Source organism: Anarrhichthys ocellatus, unplaced genomic scaffold (assembly GCF_004355925.1).
Source record: "Anarrhichthys ocellatus isolate YVR2014 unplaced genomic scaffold, GSC_Weel_1.0 scaffold17, whole genome shotgun sequence".
Classification (NCBI taxonomy): Eukaryota; Metazoa; Chordata; class Actinopteri; order Perciformes; family Anarhichadidae; genus Anarrhichthys; species Anarrhichthys ocellatus.
The window spans coordinates 4,393,587-4,410,853 of record NW_022280047.1 but is presented as its reverse complement, the minus strand read 5'-3'; the positions used below and the strand labels follow the sequence as shown (position 1 = coordinate 4,410,853).

Below are 17,267 nucleotides of genomic sequence, written 5' to 3'. Positions count from 1 at the left end.
ATGTGTCCTGTGTCGAAGTGTCCCTGAGCAAGACGCTGAACCCCTAACGGCTCCCCGGGCTCCTGTCATGGGCAGCCCACTGCTCCCTGTATACAGGGATGGGTCAAATGCAGAGACAAATTTCCCCCTTACCGGGATAAATATAGTATAATAAAAAAATAAAAAGAATTCCACCAGAGATAATAATAACCTCTGACAACGCACAATAATTGTTGTTTTATTTTAATGGTAATGAATGAATTTCCAGTGTAATTAAGCTGTTTTTTTAGTGTTTTTAAGTGTCATCTCACAGAGGGGATATGCTTATATGTATCCCCCAACAGTATAGACTTTCTACATATCTCTTGTACAACTTGAACAAACCTTTATTTCTCATTGGGGTCCATGACATTTCCCCCACATGTCATCCTTGCTGCTGTAATAAAATATTTCTCTCTGAACAAAGGATTCTCTCTTGCGTTCTCTCTGGGGGAATCTCAAACACAAATGCTGCACATGCATGTCTGGATGCATGGTAGACGACTAATGATCAAGCTATGATAATCCAGCTAGAATACGATGGAGGCTGATTTGGACTCTCCTTTAATAGAGTTAAATATGACCCCTCTAACTTTCATATATTGTTACTTTATTTCATCGGTAGGTTTGGAGAGGTTAAGGGTAAGGGCGCTCGTGCGAGAGAGAGAGAGACGGAAAAAAGTGTGAGAGGGGATTGGTACTTAATCATCCATGGTGCAATGGGATAGTGTGTGAAGCCACTGAGGTCTGGCAGATGTATCTGTATCGGGGTGATCCCTCTCTCCTCCCTCCCTCAGATCACTGCTCTGACAGAGAGCGGACAGAGTCGCCCACAATAACCGGCTTTTTAGCAGCCTCTGGCTTATCTCATCTCGACGGATCGCCCCCGGTGTATCATCTAAATCACACAGACATAAGAGGGAGAGAGATGCGGCCGTGTTTCACTTTGCTTTCCTTCCAAGGACCCGTTTCTCTCTTCTATCTTTCCCCCGGATCTTTGTTTCTGGACGGCAGACTGCGGCTGCCTGATGTTCCGGTGAGTAGCTGCTGATGGTTGCTGCTGTTACCTTTCTTTCTTCTTCCTCTTGTTATTCCACACCGAACATATACTAAAACAACGTGAAGCTGGTTGAGAGGGATCTGTTTGTCGTTGGTATACTTATTGTTTCTTTCTTTAAAGAAAGGGGGCTTTGTGTTTTATGCACTTCAACCTCTCTGTTTTTGTTCTGTCAGATGGGGCGTTACTGTATGTAGGCACACAAAGGCAGCCGCATGAAGCCAGTGTGCAGAGAGGATGCAGCGGTTCCCATCTTAACCCAAACTGCTTGAACGCCTGTTGGGAAGTAAATTAAATTAAAAAGAAGAAAGAGAACAGCAAGGGACGCATGAAGCAGCTGCACACAGAGTACAACAGGATGGACCCTTCTCTGTTCCCATCGACTATCATTGGTTCAGTGTAGAAAACAGTTCAAATGTACTGCCTTATCATAAATGAAAGGATGTTTCAAGCCAGTGTGATATATGTAAAAAAAAAAAATGTTGACAATTGGCTTCACAATTGCAAATTAATACATTTTACTGCACTGCATCAAAGAAATTATTATTCTTATTTGTGACATGTATTCTAGTTGCATAGCTTTAAGAAATATGGAAAATAATTGCACAGAGCGACCATCTCCAGTGGTTATGCATTATATATAAAGTTAGCCCAGTGCTGCGCCTCCCACCCAGCAACACTGTCAACGCTTCCTCTCTCTCTGTCTCTCTGTTCTCACCCCACACTCTTTCAGCCTCCGACAGTCAGCCCGATGGAGGTTTTGAAGGCTGTTGAAGACTAGTTATTGAGAGCACATCCCGTGTTTCTAGAAAGGTAGAGGGAGAGAGCTAATACTCAAGCCTGCCCTCAGGCTTTGACAGCAAAGGGATTTGTTCTATGGATTGATGGATTGTTAGAGTTCTTACAGCCCAGGGATCTAAGAGTGCGGGAAAGTGAATGTGTTTGTTTTCTACCACTATATGACCCTTTCAAGGGGTGAAAATATAACTAAAATGTCAGGTAGGTTTATTAATCTTTAATCAGACAAAATTAACGTTATGTTGTGTGATGCAAACGGAAAATGCAACAAGAAAAGTGTTTTTCATTGAAAACAGTGCTGCCCTGATAAACTACTCCGTCCTGTCAAATTGTCCCCCATGCTTGGAAATGTCAGAAGCGTCATACAACAGATATTAAAAGCATCATTGAATTGACGTGATTATGCATTAAGTTGCTGGTGTAGAATAGGTTTCACTGCCTTTCAATGTTATGTAACGGCAACCCTCCTGGGACAGACCCTGTTAACACACTGGCTCTGTTGCTGTGCAACTTTCATCTTTATCTTCTCTCCTGTTCACCCCAGTTCTTCTTTTCCTCTCCAGCAGCAGCAGCGGCAATAGATGTGTTGAGCAACTCACCTAATAGCAGCATCTTTCCACGGTAACCGCCACCTGATGCTGAAATCCCTACATTCATGAGAAGGCAACAGGAAAAGCAATTAAAGGGATTAAACGCATGCACACTTTACGGGGATTTGCCCCGCTGTCCAACTGTGGATCTCACACTGAATGAACTTGTCTGACTGACTCATGGAAGAAGAGGATGAGTCTTATTGAATACAACTCATATAACACCCACCTCCTTTCTTCTACCTCACCATCGAAGGCTTTGACTGGTCGATGATGATTACAGATTTATAAAAAACACAGCAGAGAGAGAGCGAGAGAGAGTGCAGAGCAGAGCCGGCCGTCTGCCTGCTGCTGTCCCATGATGCATCTACACATGTAAGAGCAGGATCAGCCACACAGAGGGCTGTTTCTATGGATACCCCAGCCCTGGGTAGTATTACAGTAATAAGACTCACTGATAACCTCACTATCTCTTGTGCGCAAAGAAAATACGGTGAGAGATGAGAAGTGCATTGCTGCAGCAGACTAAGGCATCAAATAACATCTTTGGATCAGAGAAAGATATCGTCATCAAGTGTCAAGAGGAAAAATGTTGAAGGAAAAACCTGTTATTTTTAAACATGTTCTGTGGATGCTTTATCCTAGTCCTAAACACCCCAAATGTTGTTGTGTGATTCCCAGTGGATTCTCAGCTGGTTCAGTGAAAGGCTGATTTATTAACAATCTACCCACGCCCACGAAGGACAGGAGGAGGAGGTGAAGATGATGCACAAAGACACTACCTAGGCTTGAAGGAAATACCTTCTTTTTTAACCTGCTTGCAAGTACAGCTCGAACTCCTCGGCCCCAAATCTGGATAAAATAATCCTACTGCAATATTTGCGGGTCCCTAAAACTGCCACCACCTCTCACCGGATAAATTGTGAAACTGAATTTGGGTCTTGTCTACATGAAAACAGACATCGATGTGCACCAGCTATCAAGAGAAAAATCAGGTCTTAAGTTGGGGTTCTGGACTCAACAGAAAGATGTAACATCATGTGCATTAGACAATAACAAAGCACGTTTAATCTAAATATTGTGGAGATCCATCAAGCTTGAGGTACCTGGAATCTATCTGTCATCTGTTCACTAACACTTTCAGACTGAGCTATCATGGCCAGACAGGACACCCCCCTCTTCCTCCATGGCTTTGACCTGGGTGGTCACTTTGTTGACCTTCGACCTCTTGGCACGGGTGTTACAGGCCTGGTTCTCTCAGCTGTGGACCAGCGCACCGGACAGCGTGTGGCAATCAAAAAGCTGGTGATGCGGGATGCTGTGACGGTGAAGCACGCTCTGCGCGAGGTCAAAATCACCCGCCGGTTGCACCATGAAAATGTGGTGAGTGTCCATGAGGTTTTGGCGCCATTTGGACGACCACTGCCCAGAGACCCGACCCAGCTGAGTGCCCTGTACATCGTCCAGGAATGCATGGAGACGGACCTGGCTCGGCTGCTGGAGCAAGGTCCGCTAACCACAGGTATGGGAAACAAAAGGGAAAAAATTCAAGCTATAAACAAACACACAGTATTATTATTTTATTTGCACTACAGTGTGGCGCTTCATGTTGAAACACTATTGTTTTGTCGCTGCACTGCTGGTTTTATTTATTGGATTTCATGGCAGTCCTTCTGAGACTCTCTTACTGAGACTACTTTATTCACAATTCACACATTTGAAAATCACATCACGATTTTTGCCCGAAATGTGTTGATTCATTCATTCAGCTTGTTTGCTTCCTTTTCATAAACATGCTTGGTAAGTATTGGAATAATGCAAATCATCATTTTGACATAAGTGCCTTAAAAGTTTTGCCCAAATCCACAAGTCATTACCCAAGTACCGTTCACTCGTTCATGTTGTGACAAATTATTGAGTTAGGAATAGGCATCGTTCTGGTAATTACACGAGTGAGAATAAAAGCGCTGCTGTGTATCCTGACACCTAATTTTTGTCCTTCAACAGGTCACGCTACTCTGCTGTTCTACCAGCTGCTGAGGGGACTGAAGTTCATCCACTCAGCTAACGTCTTGCACAGAGATCTGAAGCCTGCCAACATATTCATCAACACAGATCAACTGCTGCTCCAGATTGGAGACTTTGGGCTGGCCAGAATAGTCGACCCTCATTATTCTCATAAGGTAAAGGGGAAGGAAACCCACTACACAAACACACACCGCAAGCAGAGTCACACTCACACATACAGAAATGATGATGATGGTGGCCTTGGTTATACGCATTATGCTAGTAGTTGGATATCTTATTTCTCAAACTGAAAAGACTTTGACTGATTACCAAACATGACATAGACATTTAAAATAATCAGCAACACTTGTACGAACATTTCCAGCCTTAACCTAAATACTCTGAGTGATCTTTCTGGGGCATGTATGTGTCCAAGTGTTCTTTTGATCAGAGGCCAATAAAGGCCTGTGATCATTATTTTCTTTCTCTGATTTACTTTAATCCATAATCTTCAGAGGACAAGCATGAAAGATTTCTGTCCACATAACATTGGCTGCATTATCTTGTTTTGGTACTTTTTCATACTTGTTTTGCAAAAATGTATTCTACTTTCAATATTCAAGCCAGGAAAATTGATTCAGTTTGGAGGATTTTTGATTCTCCACATTGCAGTCTGAAGCAGTGTGGGCCGTTCTTCTGCTGACGGATGAATCTATGGGATAGTATTGTCATATTATCATTATCTCTGCTGCCTCTCATTGAGGTACAGCTGTTATCAAGGAGGAGAACTCCTTGAACTCCGGGCCTGTGTGGTTATCAGACAGCAGTGCACAAATCCTTGTCCTTGTGTAGCGATGGAAAAACCATAGGATGGGATACTATTGCAAAAGAATCCACCTAAAGAAAATCAGTATGTTTGCACACATGTTTTGTCCCCATCACAATTGAAACGTGGAATAATTGATGTCAGCCTGGTGTCCTCTCACTGTGGTCTCAGGTGACATCATCCGTCTGATTCTGACAAAGATCCAGATTCTAAAAAGTACACCGCCTCACCAAATACAGCCAGAATCACAACATTTCAAACTTGAAACTAAAAGTGTTTTAGGTGTAACTCCTTCACCTCTTTTCACCTCGATTGCAGTACAACCAGGCGTCTTTTTTTCTATTGCATCTCCGATTACACACCCCCATGTCTGATGTCTTTCACACAAGGCCTCCTCTCCAGCCCCAAACCCTGCTATTACAGTAACATCTTCTTCACAAACCTGGTATCGAGTTTTGTGCTAATCAAACTCAGTGATTAGCCTGTCTATTGTACATAAAGGCTTCTGAGAGAATAATGTGACAATTTACTGCTCCATTGTTCTGCTTTATTATGCACGAAGATCCCACAGCAATACTGTAACACTAGCAGGGCAGGATGTGTGTGTGTGTGTGTGTGTGTGTGTGTGTGTGTGTGTGTGTGTGTGTTTGTGTGTTTTTTGGGTCTGTGCATGTGAAGAGGAGCTCTTGCGAAAGGCGATCTTTGTCAGCTCAGAACACGGGACCGGGGATCAGCTGGACGCAGACACAGGGGGTGCGTCTGGAGGGAAGGAGGAGAGGTGGGGGGGGGGGGGCGGCAGAGAACAGATGAGGAGCAAGGGTGATAAATATTGAGTCACGGAAGGGTGAAAGGAGGGGAGGTGAAAAGTACAAAGGCAAAGAGAGAAGGGGGCTGCGCAAAAGACAAGACAAGAAAGTGATTAAACAGAGAAAAAGTGAGAGAGACAAAGGTAGTTTGGGTCATGCAGGAAGACGGTTTACTTCTATCTCACTGCTCCCGTGTGTATGTGTGTGTTTGGGTGCATATTTTGCTTTCACATTGTGTACCTACAGAAAATGCTCTGCCTGTCATAGAACACAATGTTCAGATTACTGCACTGTTGCAAGGTAGGTATGTCAAGAGATAGACAGACAGACAGACCTACGCTTAAATGTTAAAATGTGTCTGTCGTGTGCATATTTTATGCTTATAAACATGCATAATTCACTTGAAGCTATTGTTGATTTATTGAAGATGTAATGCCACAACAAGTACTGCATCTCAGCTCATTCGGATAGTATTTCTCTCTTGTCTGGTGCTGCAGTATCAGCCTCTTTCTTTGCAGACGTCAGCCTCAAAGCTTTGATAATGGGGATGCATTAATAACCAATAAGACTGCTGGCTGCACATTACATTCTAATTTTAAACTGCTGACATGGTTTGAATTGTTCTGCCGTGGACATCGGAAGTTAGTTAGGAGTCTGGCAGCTGATGTGTTTGTAAGACATCAGTTTGTCATTGGTCATTAGCGTTAAGATTGTATTACCGGAGTGTGTGTGTGTGTGTGTGTGTGTGTAAGATGATGCTGTCCTATTTGTGATGCTGTGTTGACACCAAAGCAGATGCCTGCAGTGAATGTGCTAGCATCCTCTCTCTAATTTAATAATGCAGAACCGAAGCGCTGCTTTTTCAAAAAGAAATGTGGTAATCGGCGTGGGTAGTATTGACTTCAGCTGTGATGGGAAATTTACAGATAGGGCTAACTTTCATATTTGGCCATTAAACAAGATTGGTGGCTCTGTTTTTATGTCTCGTTGGCGTTGCTTTCAAATAAGGTCCTTGCATCACTGTTGAACTTTATCAGGTTTTATATTGTCATATTTGGATGATTGCTTATAAACTGCATGTGTGTATATACGTTTGTGTATGTTCATTCATTGGTGAGAAGCGGAGAAGGAATAGGAAGAAATAAATATATATCCTACTCCTTTTCAAACTCATTTATTGAATTTAAGTATATGTTTATTGTCCATGGAATTTTTATTATTTTGTTTTCATCTTTTATTATCAGTTTTTAAAAATATTATAAATAAGTAAATAAAATAATAAAACAGTAACATTGGCTAGTTTTGACTGAACAACTTATTTTCAATGAACTATAATCCCTCCAAAGAAATCACTCTTACATGTTCTTATTGCTTTTACAGTGTCTTACATGGTCTGTGTTTTCTCACTGTGTGTTTTGCCAGCACACTGTGACTCTGCAGTTAGAGTCGAAGTGAGGCTGTTTGACGAGCTGTCTAGATGTGCGCCTCTGACAGGCAAACATTTACTCAGGGAAAAAGAGATGACAGAAAGGTTGAAAGGAGAGAGAAGGGAAACATCGGCCGGGAAAACATTATTTGTGATGCTGTTTTCTGTCAACGGCAGAAGGAACTTGGAGTGTGTATGTGTCAATGTCACCTGCTGAGGCAGCGCTGGATCTGCACAGAAATTATTCATGACCTGGATGAAGGAGAAAAAGGGGGAGGAAAGGTGAATGAGGAAAGGGTATTGGAAAATAGAGAGAAAAGAAGGGAAGGAAGTGACGGAGAAGGGAGTAGGAGCAGACAGGTGTAAATAAGCAGAGTGGAGCTGCATCTGACAAGAAGAGAAGGAGGGATGAAACAGGTGAGAAAGGAGGTGAAGCAAGCGGGGTGGCAAAAAGAGAGAGATGGAGTGAAGTGTGAAGAAAGAGGACAGGGAGGGGAGACAGTCATAGCTGAAGGTGAGATATAAAAACACTGAGATAAATTGAGATTAATGGAACGGATGGAGAGGAAAATGCGAAGTGATGATGGGGGGAGAGGGTCGAGAGGAAAGGAAAGGAGTGAAGAAGAAAGCCAACAAGCATTTTATAATGTTGAATAGCTGTGAATAGTCAGAACATTAAATCTGAGACTACATCTGTGCATAAGTTTGTGAAACAGAGACCTAAATATGTTTCTTTTTCTGTTCAAAGCAGTTTCCAAATCTGTGTCATGATTAACATCAAACCATTTTCCATCCTTAAAATGTTGTCCTTTTGACACAAAACATGGCTACTCCCTGAAAGACACTGTCTTTCAAATGCTTATCAGGACCCAGACATGAGAGCTCACATGTAGAGGCTTATCAGCAAAGAGGGACAGACCATCATTGAGCACTTAGCATCAGTTTCTGCTCTGTCATCTGCTGGCACACAGTCGGTGATGAGGGAGGGCATGGAGGGGGAGGCAGTAACTAAGGTTCAGTAGGGTTCAGTAGTAGACAGCAAAGAAGGAGTAGATAAGCAGGGTACACATAATGTAGGGGTAAAGAGGAAAGGAATGATTGTAGAGGAGAGGTGGCACAAGAGGAGCAAAGGGAAGAAGAGAAACAGCAGGGCTGAAGTTCAATTCATCGCTCCTTATTCACAGATTTAACGATGTTGCATTCTTTGAGTAATGTAACTCCATAGAAAGCTGGCGCGAAAAAACTCAAAGAGCCGTTTTGACGCAAAGTCTTCGGCCAGGCTGAATTTGATGTAGGGGCACGTTGCTGGAAGTGATGTATAAGAGGGAACATCGGCGTGGGTGGCCCACAATGAGTGAAGGCTCTGAGTCATGTCCTGAACCTGCTGATCAAGACAAACCTCACAAAAATGATTTTACCTTTTTCAAATATGAAGAGAGAACTAGAACTTTTCAGCTGTCAAATGAAATGTAAAACCATTTTGGGCCAAAATGTAATCATCATCGGGGCTATGCCCTGCTTAGTGGGATGACATGCTGGTGTTACAAGTGGCCCGAGATGGCCCAAGAAACTCACTGAGCAATTTAGCGTTGTAAGTGAAGGGAGTTTGAGATTTAGTAAGGTTGGAGTGGAGCGATTACAGAAAGTGAGAAGTGGAGGGACATATAAGAGGCGATGAGAGCATTGATAATAGCAACAGGCAAAAAACGTCTAGATAAATCTGGTTTGTATGTGAATACACTTGCCTGTGGCTCATCTCCATGCTCAGTGTTATTCGCAAGGTGAACATTTACAAAAGTAAAAGGCAGAAGGGAGTCTTGTCGCAGCAGCCCTAATGAGAGGACGTGTTGTTAAACAGCAGAGCATCAAAGGCTCGGTGAAACTCAGTAACTGCAGGTAGAGATTCATGGGAATGTTTTTAGTTTCCATCCATAGCTGATGTAAACTGATGATGTCTTTTTAAACATATTTATATAATATTTGTATATACACCTATTTCTTTCACATACTTGTGACAGTCCTGTCTATTCTTCACCTTTATTTGTCCAGCTTTGTTGTCTCTGTCCCTCGCTGTTATGTCTTTTTGAGAGCAGTGCAAAAAATTGTAGTCAAATTTCTTGCTACGGGTACACTTGGCCAGAAATACGATTCTGATTCTTATTCTTGCACTACCACTACAAAATGATTACCAAACAAACTGTCAGTCAAGTGCATGCAGGCTTACAAGTACACTGCTAATGGTAAGAACTGTTAACAAGCCAATCTGCTGCATGCTCATCACTAAGGTACTATATCATTCTGTCTTTTAACTTCCCTCTTTCACCTATTTTTCTCTCACTCGCACCCTCGCCTCCCTCTCCAGGGCTATCTGTCCGAGGGTCTGGTAACTAAGTGGTATTGTTCCCCCCGTCTGCTCCTGTCCCCCAACAACTATACCAAGGCCATTGACATGTGGGCCGCTGGCTGCATACTGGCTGAGATGCTCACTGGACGCATGCTGTTTGCAGGTACCTCCACTGTTTGTCACACGGTGTCCACAGAAACACCCATGACCTTGATGTCCTGCAGGAACGTCATGATTTTGCTCATCATTTATTTGATGGCATATTCAAAAATGATTACATCATTAGTATTCAGGAGAAACATCTTATTAACAAAAGTCCCGCATGGTCTTTTTCTACCATCTTAGCAACAATAAACACTGACCTAAATAAGATAGAGCATTTAAATCAGGCTTATTTGAGTGAATAGTCAGGTATTCAAACACATCCTGTGAGTCTCTTGTGAACTTATGTAAAGTTCTTACTTGCAAAAAACAGTGCTTATGGATAAGGTGGCATCAAGTGAGAGCTATAAGGACAGTTTTTCTGTCCAGAGTGTCCTCCACCAAAGATGCTTTATTCTCTTTCTTCAGGCTACTTCTTTGTCTGACCAGAATAGCAATGATGATAGAGAAATTCTCGCTGTCTGAAGCAGATGTAGTTCTTCCTTACAGGCTTTTTTGACCTCCACCAGCCCTCTACACCACAGGAGAGATGGTGCCATAAACTCGATGGTTCCCTGGTGTTCCTCTCTGCTAGAATTTCACACATGGATTGTTAGATATGTTTGCCTTAAGCACCGGAGATTACATGTCACAACTATTTTTGTTTACCATAGGAGAAGCAATACACTTTCATCAAAATACACTACCACGGTTTGCTTGATGCTCAGTGGTGAATGTGTTGATATAGCACCACCTTCTGGTTACCACTGATGGAAACATTTAAAGGGCAAATTCCTAACTCTATCCAATGGGTGTAAAAGGCTGCACTGCTCTGCTCTGAGCTGAAAGGGTCAAGCGAGTTGCATTTCTGCTTACACCACGGTCAGTGACTCCAAAATGTTTTTTCTCCAGCCATCAGTTGTCAAAAGTAAAATTGAGTGTTGAGCTTTACAGCATCTTATTAGTCCAAGTCCGACCCCCAACAAACTCGGTTAGATGTTTTAGCTTATAAAGGTTTAACATTAGGATTGGGCCATGGTTGGGTGTAAATGTATGCTAATGTTAGTAGGATTTTTATATGACCTGCAAGTAAGTGCTGGTAAACAAGTTGCAAGTATTGCAGAAACAAAACTTCCCTGGTGGACAAAATGCTATTTGTGGCCTCATAGTTAGGGTGTGACCAGACCCTACCTCAACAGATCATTTATCAAAGGGAGGAGAAAAACATTAAGATGCAAGAGGTGACATTTTATGTGATTTCAATTACTGTAATTCAAATTTAAATGGCTGCTATAAAGGTGGTGATTTCTAGACACATTTAAATTGAAAACCATTTAAATAGTTGACTGCAGAGTGTTCCACCCTATCTGCATATTTGTATTGAACATTATACCTAAACCATTTCTTTCTCTCGACAGCTCACACCAGTTATTCCTGTGTTTAACTCTAATTGGTCACCTTTTTTTTTTTTTTTTGCTTATGTAACTGATCCTCTGTCTTCTCTCTACTTGCCTCTGATTGGCCGGTTCCCTCTCCCAGGAGCTCACGAGCTGGAGCAGATGCAGCTGATTCTTGACACAGTGCCAGTGTTGAGAGAAGAGGACAGGCAGGACCTGCTACAGGTGACGCCTCAGTGGCTGCTGCTTGTCCTATGTCTGCAAACTGATCGTTTAAATATGGAACAGGGTGTCATTGTCATGCAATGTTTGCAGCGTCAGTCTAAAAAAGATTCAGTCGACAGACAAGGTTAAATGTGCACTCCATTTTTTCCGTCATGGGCCCTGGCTGTGTTTTGCTTTCTACTAGAATACGCTTTAGTAAGCATATTCAAGTTAACATAGTGGAGTGTCTTGAAATGTACAAAAAGAAATAACCACAGAGGAATTATGCACATATTTCAACCTCACTGTCATCCTTTTCCCTAGGTGATGCCTTCATATGTCAGTCATGGATGGAGAGTCAAGAAACCCTTTTCTGAAGTGCTTCCTGAAGTGGATGCTCAGGGTGAGCAGAGGGAATTGAGTGGTGGTAAGAAGAGGAATTTCAAGCAGTATGAAATAGAACAGGGACCATTAAGAGTGAAAAATATACAGAAGAAGCAGCTTCTCTGAGCTGTGAAGGATGAAGAGATGATTGGGTAGGCTGGAGAGATTTAGAGGTCTAGCACAGATAATTTAGCCCTGAGAGAAGATGGTGCATGAGAATATTTTTTTTCAAGAAATGCACTTCATGGATACTGCATATTATTTCACCTCCTCTTTCTCCTTCACTGATCCCTTGTCCTTCTCCTCTCAGCTGTGGACTTCCTTGAGCGTATCTTGACCTTTAATCCCATGGATCGGCTGACAGCTGAAGCGTCGCTATCCCACCCGTTCCTCCAGCAGTACTCCTGTCCAGAGGACGAACCCACCTCATCGCATCCCTTCCGTATCGAGGACGAACTGGAGGACAGCCTCGTCACCGAGCAGAGCCTCAGCAACGGCAACAGTCAGGCCTCCAGCATCCATTGGGAGAGGTGTGTAGATTTTTGTTATTTGCTGGAACAGAAAAGTCTCGCAAAGCATAATGAGACACAATAAACTATTTCTGCTGTAAATACGTATATCAGACTGAATAAACTGCACAGCAAAGTTATTATAAGACTAATATTAATACTTAATTTCTGCCCATCTGCAGGTACGAGAACAGCTTATCAACAGATATATCCTGGCAGCAGTCAGGCGGGAGGTGTCGCTGCATGCCCCCTGGCCACACGACTTCTGACCTGGGAGACACCACAGAGGATGAGGAGGTGCAGAGAGACCCCCGGGCCAGTACCACCTCACTGTTAGAGGAGGCGCAGGTTGGATAAGCTTTGTCATTTCCCCCCATTCTATACTAGTAACAAATTAGAACGAGTCAAAGCACTGAAACGCACAACATGAATATGTCCTCCTTCCCTTTTTTTTTTACCTTCTCCATCCCCTTGCTTCTCCCCATCTATCTTGTACAGGTGGACCCACGTAAGTATTCCCACAGCAGCTCAGCTGAACGCTTCCTGGAAAACTCTCACTCCTCTCTGGAACGGGCCTGTGGTTTGGCGTACGGGGAACTGGACTGTGGCCGCTCCTGTGACTACAAAGTGGGCTCTCCTTCGTATCTGGATAAAATTGCCTGGAGGGAGGGCAAGCCTCAACACTACTCAGAGCCTAAGCTGATCCTGGATCTGTCTCATTGGAAGCGTAACACTAGCAGCCTCCCCGTGCCTGCTGACCCTATTGGTAGCAGCAGTGTGGAAGACCTGGGAGAAAGGAAGGAGGAGGAAATAGAAGAGAAGGAAGAGGAGGAGACAGGGGATTTATTCCAGGAGATCTCTCGCTGGGTTGAGAGCACCCAGTCTCGCCTGCACTCACCCAGTCCTAGTCCTTCTTTGGAACCGCGTTCACCCTTTTGCTTCACCTCTTCTCCCCCTCTCCCTCTCTCCCCAACTGACCTCCCAGCTCCAGTCTTCCACTACACGGAAGTTGTCCGGCAACCATCAGATGAATATGATGAAGACAGACTGAGCCCACTTCAGCCAGTCATGTCTTCCTGTAATTCCCTGCCCTCACTTCTCCCCTCATCTCCCACCTCTCCGCTTCCTCCTCGGTCACCTCAAACAGTGTCTCCCCCGACCTCGCCACTTTTTCTTTCCCCAGAATCTCAACCCCTTTCCTCTACTTCCTCCACTACTCAGCCAGTAAATGATGATTCCTTGGAGTCACTTCCTGTCAAGCAAAAAGAGCGGCTGTTCGACCTGGATGTGTTCATATCCCGAGCACTGAAACTGTGCAGGCAGAATAAGGAGAAAGCAGAAGGGAAGAGAGGAAAGGAGGGAGGATGGAGGGAAGAAAGCAAACAGACAAATATGAATCGAAAGGTGCCCAGGCTTCCAGAGCACAGGACTCCACCACCACAGACTCCTAACTCTTGATGTTGAATTTAAACTTCAGGTCCACCACAGTACAGCTTCATACTGGGGAGCACTTCCAAATGCTCATAGTGCTTTAGGGGTTCTCATGGTTGAATATGATGCTTGAACATTAGACTTTAGTGTTAGCAGTCTTTTTGTCACTATTGCAATGACACGCGGTGACTAAAATTGCTCCTAAACCAACAATCCTGTAGCTTTGTCAAGAGGAGCTCTCAAGCAATAAGAGGTCAGAAAGCATTTGGATTTAACTCAATTAACCATGCTTAGTATTGCAAATATCTAACATTTGTTCTACATGAGAATATTTAGAAATACCACAATCATTAATTAGAAAAGTATTAGTGGTTTGCGGTCTTTTGGCAAGTTAAAGATGGGTCAGACCTTGAATCGATAGCTACTTATTCTGTGACACAAACATCTGCCTGTCTGACTATAACAGTTATAAAGGCTATTTTAGACTGGATAACAGTAACAAATGGTGAGAGATCACCCAATCTGTTTTAAGTTTGTGTTATTTGTGTTTCTAAAGATCCCTTGCTGTGTGTCAGTCAGTCAGTAATCCTTTCAAAATGTCAGACAGTCTTCCAATGGTGATGTCCACCGAATAATGATAATGACACGGAAAATGCTTTTTCCAAATTTCTCTGAATGTATAAACCGAAAACAATCAGCAAAATTATGCTACCTGGTGAACCATAAGGATTTTATCTGTTGCTATTTTACCAGTCCCACAGTGAGTTAATGAGCTCCATCACTGCTACATGCTACTTGTATACAACTGTTGTCATATTTAATTCTATAGTATAATTCCTAAATGAATAATGTTATTGTGTTTAAGTATTCTTTGCTGAATGTTAGGATACAATTTCTGTTTCTTTGGAGTGAGTTGTATTTTGTTTAAATGTGAAATGCTCTATCGTAATAATTTATGATCTAGTTAAATTGCAGTTTCATATCCTGTCGGCCTGATGCACCATTCAAGGTCATCATCTGCTTTACACTTAGTGAAGAGATACTATCCTCTGTAGTAGACAGTCAGATATCTGTCGCTATTTTGCTAACTTAATTGTTAGCCACCAAAAGCTATAATGCTAACAACAGTAGCCTATATTTTGGACAAAGTAGAAGCTTCACAACCTTTATAGGAAATTATTTGTACTCAAAACTCCTCAATGCTGCCTGGTTACCATATTCATTTTATATGGTAAAGAAAATAACCAAACATGTATTTTGAAATACTTTTCTATCCAGCGTGGAAGACAGTAGACCCTCAGAATTGCATTTTTTCTGACATGTGATGTCTTTCCTTCAAGGTAATGGAATCAGGTAAAAGACACAGTCAGAGTGATTGAACAGATGTCGGCTGTAGGCTTGTGCCTCGTACTTTCTCAGTCAAGTGCGTCTGACATTCACTTCACTCTTCAAACTAAAAAGCTGATAGTGAGGATATGGAAACGGCATTAAAATGATTAAGATTGATTAATTGCTGCTCTAGTGCCAAAAAGAAATACAGTTATAATCATGTGTCCCATATTCTGTAACCTAGAAGAAATAGGCTTCCACCATACCTGGTTTCACTGTTTGACATGAAGGTGTGCATGTATACAAGGGTCCAGCTGTTGGGAATGCCAGAGGCACAATACTGAGATGCATATAACACACTGCCAGCACAGCTACAACACCTCAGAATAAGACATGTTTTATCTGTTTAGTGATCTTTCAGTCCAGCATCTGATACCCATTCCGACTAACTCAGTCATTTAGCAACAAGTCTTTCATACCCTCTTACCCTCTATTAATTTTATCCTCTATCCACATCATTCAGTCTACACACAGAACACTAGGACAGCGAGTCTGTCGCAAGAGCTGAGAGCCTAAGTTAAGAAGATATTCACTTTCCCACAATGCAGCAGTACATGTATAACTTTCTCTGTCATTACAAGCTGTTAACTATTAATGCTCATGTGAAGTTGATCTAACACTGTTGACTCTTTCACCGTAGGCAACATTCACCGGTTGTGAGCAGATCATCACTTAGATCATCACATAGGATGAGCCATACGTGAGGATTGATAACAGTACAATATAGCAAAGGCAGGTATATTCAATAGACATAAGCACATTCAATATTAGCACATTCACAAATACCGTTTTTCCTCAGTGACAACTGATACTCCACTATTGTCAATGCTGATTGTTAATAATAATGTACCTCTAAGGTACTATACATAAGCTGGACTGCTGGACTAACTGATAAAAGTGTGCAAGTGAAGTGCAAAACCATCCATTTTCTGATCCAGAGCCATTTATCTATTTATAGAAATGGATAGAAGCTGTGCTGCAGTCAAGCTAATGAAAAGGAGTCTAGTTTTTACCTAAATGATCACATTTAGCATTATACAGTTTCCTCTGCAGGTAACCTACGCCAGCAATAACATCATTGACAAACAACAGAAGCACACATGTGGTTACTGAGCTTAAGTTCATTTGTTTAAATGTGTGAAGAAATCTAGAAAATGTGCCTCAGTTCACCTCAATGCTTCCAGCTTGCTGAATGTAACATATCTTCTCCCCTCTGCATGGCTTTCAAAACTATTCAAAAAGCTTAAACTTTGTTGTTTTTATTATGTGTCACTTTTTTGGATTCATATTTCTGTTGGCTCTTGTGTATTTTGTACCCGCGAAGCCCCTTGGCTTTTTACTAGATGCTCAATATTGATTGATAATATCTCTTTTTGCAGTTTCTGCTGAAGAATTAATAAAACATTACTTAAACTATTGTTTGACCTAATGTTTTCTATTGCTGTGGTGTTTAGATAACAAATATTGCTGTAATTATTTATTCAAGGATATTTTGTATTTGATTAATATAAATATTGATTTTTGCTTTAGACACTGCGACACCACAGTGTTTAAAGCCAAAGCGCAATGTCCTTATACAATGGCCTACACACAACTCACCAGAAAAACATAAACACATACAAAACAGCACAGAGCACAAAGAGAAATACAAAAAATGAAATAACCAATGAAAAGTACTCTGTCATCCATGACAACATGATTGATCCCTAAGCTTGAGTTTGAAATGATCCATTGAAATGACTTAGGCCCTTATCATGCGTGATATTGTACTTTAGTGGTGCATATTCCCAAACAACAGTAATAAACCAAATTACCACAAAACAAACTAAAATACACAGAATAGATCTGGGAGCCTTAAGCAGTTGCCGGGTTGGTAATCCACCCCATACCATGTCATATCGCCAATTTGGGGCAAGATTAGCCCAATGCATTGTGAAATC

The 17,267-nt window shown here is 42.2% G+C and overlaps 1 protein-coding gene across 5 annotated transcripts; it reads left to right on the top strand.

The window, feature by feature from the left end:
- The first annotated feature begins 816 nt into the window (after nt 1-816).
- On the top strand, nt 817-16,722 carry mapk4 (mitogen-activated protein kinase 4). Of its 5 annotated transcripts, none has more exons than XM_031856624.1 (9): nt 817-1,054; nt 2,440-3,985; nt 4,471-4,646; nt 9,891-10,035; nt 11,553-11,635; nt 11,939-12,041; nt 12,309-12,528; nt 12,690-12,855; nt 13,006-16,722. In XM_031856624.1, exons 2-9 carry the CDS (start codon nt 3,619-3,621, stop codon nt 13,963-13,965), a joined length of 2,220 nt encoding a protein of 739 aa, XP_031712484.1. In that variant the 5' UTR covers nt 817-1,054; nt 2,440-3,618; the 3' UTR covers nt 13,966-16,722. The 5 variants fall into 5 exon arrangements, with proteins under 5 accessions (XP_031712484.1, XP_031712485.1, XP_031712480.1 ...); XM_031856625.1 differs by having other exon boundaries at nt 2,437-3,985; nt 11,939-12,017; XM_031856620.1 differs by having other exon boundaries at nt 2,437-3,985.
- Nucleotides 16,723-17,267: the final 545 nt, after the last annotated feature.

Bases quoted from the DNA above. Each gene is read 5' to 3' on its own strand.
- mapk4 (XM_031856624.1), top strand. From the start codon at position 3,619: ATGGCCAGACAGGACACCCCCCTCTTCCTCCATGGCTTTGACCTGGGT. The intron at 10,036-11,552 runs GTACCTCCACTG...TCCCTCTCCCAG, and splicing joins TGGACGCATGCTGTTTGCAG to GAGCTCACGAGCTGGAGCAG. The intron at 11,636-11,938 runs GTGACGCCTCAG...CCTTTTCCCTAG, and splicing joins ACAGGCAGGACCTGCTACAG to GTGATGCCTTCATATGTCAG.